The 9,643-nt window shown below is 45.0% G+C and overlaps 2 protein-coding genes across 2 annotated transcripts; both read left to right on the top strand.

Moving 5' to 3' along the window:
- Positions 1-3,250: 3,250 nt before the first annotated feature.
- Positions 3,251-7,349, top strand: LOC114867686 (mucin-2-like; the record flags this gene model as incomplete). Its single annotated transcript, XM_055502593.1, has 3 exons — positions 3,251-4,552; positions 4,590-5,453; positions 5,496-7,349. Coding segments are annotated over 3 exons (3,951 nt in total), but the record flags the coding sequence as incomplete, so codon positions are not given.
- A 31-nt stretch (positions 7,350-7,380) lies between these two features.
- Positions 7,381-9,195, top strand: LOC114865720 (mucin-2-like; the record flags this gene model as incomplete). Its single annotated transcript, XM_029167082.1, has 1 exon — positions 7,381-9,195. A coding segment is annotated over one exon (1,815 nt), but the record flags the coding sequence as incomplete, so codon positions are not given.
- Positions 9,196-9,643: the final 448 nt, after the last annotated feature.

Genomic DNA, 9,643 nt, shown 5'->3' with positions numbered 1-9,643 from the left:
CCATATATAAAGGAAGCAAAACAAGTCTCACTTGTCACAGGCACTGCAGAGGAGAAGTGAACTGAAGGAGGAGAAAGATAATTAACCTTTCATCTAAAGCTTCGCATTTAGGGTATGTACATTTTTACTTACTTACTTACTTTTTATTTTATTTTTTATTTTATTTTATTTGTGTCTGTGTGTATGATGAAATGTGAACTGTATTATACTGTACAATTTTTTTTGTTTACCTCTGTCCAATTTTGCAAAGTTTAAATTTCACAGGCATTCATGTGTGATATTTATTTAGTCTGAAATCAAATATTATCTAATTTTTAATTTCATACCAAGACATTGGCCACATAATCTAATAGTGACATAATTACACTCCCGAATATATCCACTGGTATTATATGTTTATCAGGTAGCAACCACATGTTACTTTGGCTGAGTTTAGCCAAATGTGTGCATTGGTTGTGACCTTATTCCAAATCATGTCTCATTAAGAAATAGCACCTAGCAGATTATCCATCTATCCATCTTCTATTCCGCTTAATCCCGTACGCGGGGTCGCAGGGGGACTGGAGCCTAACCCAGCTGGCTATGGGCAAGAGGCAGGGTACACCCTGGACAGGTTGTCATTCCATCGCAGGGCAACACATTTACACACATACACTTACATCTACGGACAATTTAGAGTGACCAATCAACCTAATGCGTGTTTTTGGACCGTCGGAAGAAGCTGGAGAACCCAGAGAGAACCCAGGCGAACACGGGGAGAACATGCAAACTCCACACAAAAAAGCACCCTGTCCGCCTTAGCAGATTATTTAAATGATTTTATCTTTCTTCTATGACAAGTAAAATAGCTGCAGGTCACCTACCGTAGATGTTTAAATTATTCTGATGTAACAAATGTGTAAAACATTCACACAATCTACTTGTAAAAACTTGTACAATGTAATATAATATACTATTCATACTATACATTCAATATACAATATGAAGCAAAAATGTGTTTTTCAGTTTCATGTTTGCCAATACATGGATTAAAAAAATGCATACCTGTTTGCTTGAACACATTTTGCATCCTTATTCCAAGTTGAGTACAGAAACAATGAGGCAGACACTGGTCAAAATGGAATGCAAAAAAAGAAGTACTGCTAGCTACACAGTCACTATAACCACAGTTAGAGTAAATACTTTAAAATTACTAATAATAACTTTAAAACACTTTAAAAATGATTACTTTGCAGTTTACTAGTAAATGTGCTGCTGCTCTATAGAACATTCTTCCTTAACTTTTTCTTTTAACTTTAACTTTTGGCTATTTTGTAAATTATAATTAAATGTAATTGTAAACTTGACCATTGGCTTTACAGATTGAAAGATGGGTCCCGTGTGGATGTCCATGTTGATTATTTTAATAGGTAAGTTCAGTAATACTAAACTCTAAGTGAAATTATACCAATTAAATCCAACAAAGTTGGTTTTGTTGACTGCAAAGTTACATCAAAATTAAATATTATTTATTGCAAAGTTCTCTATATAAACTTACATGCTTGTTTAAAAGATTTGATTTACATTTACAGCAAAAACGGGAGAATCCGAAGCGGCTCTCACAACAACCCAATCATCATCAACAACACGAACTCATCAACCCACAACAACTCAAGCACCTACAGTGATGAAAACAACTCAAGCAACGACAGCACCAACCACAACAAAGGCAAATTTAGTGACCACTAGTAACATAAAAACTCTATCAACAACACAAGCACCTACAACAAAAAGAACAACCCAACAACCCACAACAACTCAAGCACCTACAACAATAAGAACAACCCAACAACCCACAACAACTAAAGCACCAACAATGATGAAAACAACTCAAGCAACCAAAACATCAACTACAACAAAGGCAAATCTAGTGACCACTAGGAACATAAAAACACTGTCAACAACTCAAGCACCTACAAAAAGAACAACCCAACAACCGACAACAACTACAGCACCTACAACAAAGAGAACAACCCAACAACCCACAACAACTAAAGCACCTAAAATAATCAAAACAGCTCAAGCAACCCCAAAGCCAACTACAACAAAGGCAACAACTCAGCCATTTAAACCAAAAAAGAAATCACCTCAAACAAGAAAAAATGAACCATCCAGTAAAAACATTAAAACAGAGATACAAAGTGAAAAACACAAAACAAAAGACACTCAGTCACAACATGACAAAAAAACATCTGAAGAAAGAGAAGAACACAAAAAAACAAAGGAAACAAAACATGAGAAAAAAACAACAACTAAAGCGCCCAAAACTGTACCAACAACAAAAAGATCTAAGATGCCTACAACCATCAGAACTAAAGCAACAACTAAAAGTAAACTAACAACAACCACCAACAAGGCAACAACTCAGCCATTCAAACCAGGAAAGAAATCACCTCAAACAAGAATAAATGAACCGTCCAATAAAAACACCAAAACAGAGAAACAAAGTGAAAAACACAAAACAAAAGACACTCAGTCACAACATGACACAAAAACATCTGAAGAAAGAGAAGAACACAAAAAACCAAAGGAAACAAAACATGAGAAAAAAACAACAACTAAAGTGCCCAAAACTGTACCAACAACAAAAACATCTAAGATGCCTACAACCACCAGAACTAAAGCAACAACTACAAGTAAACTAACAACAACCATCAACAAGGCCACAACAACCACACCTACCACAACAGCAACAACTGAACCAGCAATAACCACAACTGATGCAACAACAGCCACAGCTGAGACAACAATAACCAAAACTGACGCCACAACAACCACAACTAAGCCACCCACAACAACCACAACTGAGGCCACAACAACCACAACTGAGTCGACAACAACCACAACTGAGTCACCCACAACAACCACAACTAAGTCACCCAAAACAACCAGAAATGTGGCCACAACAACCACAGTGGAAGCAACAACAACCACAACTGAGTCACCCAAAACAACCACAAATGAGGCCACAACAACAACAACTGGAGCCACAACGACCACAACTGAGTCACCCACAACAACCATAACTGAGAAAACAAAAATAATAACTGAACCAACAACAACAACATTTGTGGCACCAACAACAACCAAACCTGAGGCAACAACAACCACAACTGAGTCAGCCAAAACGATCACAACTGAGTCAACCATAACAACCACAACTGAGGCAACAAAAACAACGGCAGAGGCCACAACAACAACAGCTGAAGCCACACCAACCACAACTGAGTCAACGACAACAGTCACAACTGACGCAACAACAGCAACAGCTGAAGCCACAACATCCACAACTGAGTCACCCACAACAACCACAACTGAGGCAACAACAACTACAACTGAGGCCACAACAACCACAGCTGAAGAAATGAAAACCACAACTAAGTCGCCAACAACAACCACAAATGAATCATCCACAAAAACCACAACTGAGTCACCCACAACAACCACAGCTGAAGCAACAACAACCAAAACTGAGTCACCCACAACAACCACAACTGAGGCAACAACAACCACGACTGAGGCCACAAAAACCACAGCTGAAGAAACCACAACTGAGTCACCCACAACAACCACAGCTGAAGCCACAACAACCACAACTGAGTCACCCACAACAACCACAGCTGAAGAAACAACAACCACAGCTGAATTCACAACAACCACATCTGAAGTCACAACAACCACAACTGAGTCACCCACAACAACCACAGCTGAAGTCACAACAACCACAACTGAGTCACCCACAACAACAACAACTGAGGCAACAACCACAGCTGAAGCCACAACAACCACAACTGAGTCACCCACAACAACCACAACTGAGTCACCCACAACAACCACAGCTGAAGCAACAACAACCACAACTGAGTCACCCACAACAACCACAACTGAGGCAACAACAACCACAGCTGAGGCCACAACAACCACAGCTGAAGAAACCACAACTGAGTCACCCACAACGACCACAACTGAGGCCACAACAACCACAACTGAGTCACCCACAACAACCACAACTGAGTCACCCACAACAACCACAACTGAGGCAACAACAACCACGACTGAGGCCACAAAAACCACAGCTGAAGAAACCACAACTGAGACACCCACAACAACCACAACTGAAGCCACAACGACGACAACTGAGTCACCCACAACAACCACAATTGAGGCAACAACAACCACAGCTGAGGCAACAACAACAACAGCTGAAACCACAACAACCACAACTGAGGCCACAACAACCACAACTGAGTCACCCACAACAACCACAACTGAGTCACCCACAACAACCACAGCTGAAGCAACAACAACCACAACTGAGTCACCCACAACAACCACAACTGAGGCAACAACAACCACGACTGAGGCCACAAAAACCACAGCTGAAGAAACCACAACTGAGTCACCCACAACAACCACAACTGAGGAACCCACAACAACCACAGCTGAAGCAACAACAACCACAACTGAGTCACCCACAACAACCACAACTGAGGCAACAACAACCACGACTGAGGCCACAAAAACCACAGCTGAAGAAAACCACAACTGAGTCACCCACAACGACCACAACTGAGGCCACAACAACCACAACTGAGTCACCCACAACAACCACAACTCGGTCACCCACAACAACCACAACTGAGGCAACAACAACCACGACTGAGGCCACAAAAACCACAGCTGAAGAAACCACAACTGAGTTACCCACAACAACCACAACTGAAGCCACAACAACCACAACTGAGTCACCCACAACAACCACAGCTGAAGCAACAACAACCACAGCTGAATCAACAACAACCACACCTGAAGTCACAACAACCACAACTGAGTCACCCACAACAACCACAACTGAGTCACCCACAACAACCACAACTGAGTCACCCACAACAACCACAGCTGAAGCAACAACAACCACAACTGAGTCACCCACAACAACCACAACTGAGGCAACAACAACCACGACTGAGGCCACAAAAACCACAGCTGAAGAAACCACAACTGAGTCACCCACAACAACCACAACTGAGGCCACAACAACCACAACTGAGTCACCCACAACAACCACAACTGAGTCACCCACAACAACCACAACTGAGGCAACAACAACCACGACTGAGGCCACAAAAACCACAGCTGAAGAAACCACAACTGAGACACCCACAACAACCCCAACTGAAGCCACAACGACGACAACTGAGTCACCCACAACAACCACAATTGAGGCAACAACAACCACAGCTGAGGCAACAACAACAACAGCTGAAACCACAACGACCACAACTGAGTCACCCACATCGACCACAACTGAGTCACCCACAACTACCACAACTGAGGTCACAACAACCACAAATGAGTCACCCACAACAACCACAATTGAGGCAACAACGACATCTGAAGCCACAACATCCACAACTGAGTCACCCACAACAACCACAACTGAGGCAACAACAACCACGACTGAGGCCACAAAAACCACAGCTGAAGCAACCACAACTGAGTCACCCACAACAACCACAATTGAGGCAACGACAACCACGACTGAGGCCACAAAAACCACAGCTGACGAAACCAAAACTGAGACACCCACAACAACCACGACTGAAACCACAACGACGACAACTGAGTCACCCACAACAACCACAATTGAGGCAACAACAACCACAGCTGAGGCAACAACAAAAACAGCTGAAACCACAACGACCACAACTGAGGCCACAACAACCACAACTGAGTCACCCACAACAACCACAACTGAGTCAACAACAACCCCAACTGAGGTAACAACAACCACAGCTGAAGCAACAACAACCACAACTGAGTCACCCACAGCAACCACAACTGAGGTCACAACAACCACAACTGAGTCACCCAAAACAACCACAATTAAGGCCACAACAACCACAGCTGAAGCCACAACAACCACAACTGAGTCACCCACAACAACCACAACTGAGGCAACAACAACCACGACTGAGGCCACAAGAACCACAGGTGAAGAAACCACAACTGAGACACCCACAACAACCACAACTGAAGCCACAACGACGACAACTGAGTCACCCACAACAACCACAATTGAGGCAACAACAACCACAGCTGAGGCAACAACAACAACAGCTGAAACCACAACGACCACAACTGAGGCCACAACAACCACAACTGAGTCACCCACAACAACCACAACTGAGTCACCCACAACAACCACAACTGAGGCAACAAAAACCACGACTGAGGCCACAAAAACCACAGCTGAAGAAACCACAACTGAGACACCCACAACAACCACAATTGAGGCAACAACGACAGCTGAAGCCACAACAACCACAACTGAGTCACCCACAACAACCACAACTGAGGTCACAACAACCACAACTGAGTCACCCACAACAACCACACCTGAAGCCACAACAACCACAGCTGAAGCCACAACAACCACAACTGAGTCACCCACAACAACCACAACTGAGGCAACAACAACCACAGCTGAGGCCACAAAAACCACAGGTGAAGAAACCACAACTGAGACACCCACAACAACCACAACTGAAGCCACAACGACGACAACTGAGTCACCCACAACAACCACAATTGAGGCAACAACAACCACAGCTGAGGCAACAACAACAACAGCTGAAACCACAACGACCACAACTGAGGCCACAACAACCACAACTGAGTCACCCACAACAACCACAACTGAGTCACCCACAACAACCACAACTGAGGCAACAACAACCACGACTGAGGCCACAAAAACCACAGCTGAAGAAACCACAACTGAGACACCCACAACAACCACAACTGAAGCCACAACGACGACAACTGAGTCACCCACAACAACCACAATTGAGGCAACAACAACCACAGCTGAGGCAACAACAACAACAGCTGAAACCACAACAACCACAACTGAGGCCACAACAACCACAACTGAGTCACCCACAACAACCACAACTGAGTCACCCACAACAACCACAGCTGAAGCAACAACAACCACAACTGAGTCACCCACAACAACCACAACTGAGGCAACAACAACCACGACTGAGGCCACAAAAACCACAGGTGAAGAAACCACAACTGAGACACCCACAACAACCACAACTGAAGCCACAACGACGACAACTGAGTCACCCACAACAACCACAATTGAGGCAACAACAACCACAGCTGAGGCAACAACAACAACAGCTGAAACCACAACGACCACAACTGAGGCCACAAACAACCACAACTGAGTCACCCACAACAACCACAACTGAGTCACCCACAAAAACCACAACTGAGGCAACAAAAACCACGACTGAGGCCACAAAAACCACAGCTGAAGAAACCACAACTGAGACACCCACAACAACCACAACTGAAGCCACAACGACGACAACTGAGTCACCCACAACAACCACAATTGAGGCAACAACAACCACAGCTGAGGCAACAACAAAAACAGCTGAAACCACAACGACCACAACTGAGGCCACAACAACCACAACTGAGTCACCCACAACAACCACAACTGAGTCAACAACAACCCCAACTGAGGTAACAACAACCACAGCTGAAGCAACAACAACCACAAATGAGTCACCCACAACAACCACAATTGAGGCAACAACCACAGCTGAAGCCACAACAACCACAACTGAGTCACCCACAACAACCACAACTGAGGTCACAACAACCACAACTGAGTCACCCACAACAACCACACCTGAAGCCACAACAACCACAGCTGAAGCCACAACAACCACAACTGAGTCACCCACAACAACCACAACTGAGGCAACAACAACCACAGCTGAGGCCACAACAACCACAGGTGAAGAAACCACAACTGAGACACCCACAACAACCACAACTGAAGCCACAACGACGACAACTGAGTCACCCACAACAACCACAATTGAGGCAACAACAACCACAGCTGAGGCAACAACAACAACAGCTGAAACCACAACGACCACAACTGAGGCCACAACAACCACAACTGAGTCACCCACAACAACCACAACTGAGTCACCCACAACAACCACAACTGAGGCAACAAAAACCACGACTGAGGCCACAAAAACCACAGCTGAAGAAACCACAACTGAGACACCCACAACAACCACAATTGAGGCAACAACGACAGCTGAAGCCACAACAACCACAACTGAGTCACCCACAACGATCACAACTGAGGTCACAACAACCACAACTGAGTCACCCACAACAACCACAATTAAGGCCACAACAACAACAGCTGAAGCCACAACAACCACAACTGAGTCACCCACAACAACCACAACTGAGGCAACAACAACCACGACTGAGGCCACAAAAACCACAGGTGAAGAAACCACAACTGAGACACCCACAACAACCACAACTGAAGCCACAACGACGACAACTGAGTCACCCACAACAACCACAATTGAGGCAACAACAACCACAGCTGAGGCAACAACAACAACAGCTGAAACCACAACGACCACAACTGAGGCCACAACAACCACAACTGAGTCACCCACAACAACCACAACTGAGTCACCCACAAAAACCACAACTGAGGCAACAAAAACCACGACTGAGGCCACAAAAACCACAGCTGAAGAAACCACAACTGAGACACCCACAACAACCACAACTGAAGCCACAACGACGACAACTGAGTCACCCACAACAACCACAACTGAGTCAACAACAACCCCAATTGAGGTCACAACAACCACAGCTGAAGCAACAACAACCACAACTGAGTCACCCACAACAACCACAACTGAAGCCACAACAACCACAACTGAGTCACCCATATCGACCACAACTCAGTCACCCACAACTTCCACAACTGAAGTCACAACAACCACAACTGAGTCACCCACAACAACTACAACTGAGGCAACAACAACCACGACTGAGGCCACAAAAACCACAGCTGAAGAAACCACAACTGAGTCACCCACAACAACCACAACTGAAGCCGCAACGACCACAACTGAGTCACCCACAACAACCACAATTGAGGCAAAGACCACAACAGCTGAGGCCACAACAACAACGACTGAGTCACCCACAACGACCACAACTGAGTTACCCACATCGACCACAACTGAGTCACCCACAACTACCACAACTGAGGTCACAACAACCACAAATGAGTCACCCACAACAACCACAATTGAGGCAACAACGACATCTGAAGCCACAACATCCACAACTGAGTCACCCACAACAACCACAACTGAGGCAACAACAACCACGACTGAGGCCACAAAAACCACAGCTGAAGCAACCACAACTGAGTCACCCACAACAACCACAATTGAGGCAACGACAACCACGACTGAGGCCACAAAAACCACAGCTGACGAAACCAAAACTGAGACACCCACAACAACCACGACTGAAACCACAACGACGACAACTGAGTCACCCACAACAACCACAATTGAGGCAACAACAACCACAGCTGAGGCAACAACAAAAACAGCTGAAACCACAACGACCACAACTGAGGCCACAACAACCACAACTGAGTCACCCACAACAACCACAACTGAGTCAACAACAACCCCAACTGAGGTAACAACAACCACAGCTGAAGCAACAACAACCACAA

The sequence above is a fragment of the Betta splendens genome, chromosome 2 (genome assembly GCF_900634795.4).
Source record: "Betta splendens chromosome 2, fBetSpl5.4, whole genome shotgun sequence".
In the NCBI taxonomy this organism is placed as follows: Eukaryota; Metazoa; Chordata; class Actinopteri; order Anabantiformes; family Osphronemidae; genus Betta; species Betta splendens.
The sequence above is the reverse complement of the archived record's forward strand: the minus strand, read 5'-3'. Positions and strand labels throughout refer to the sequence as shown.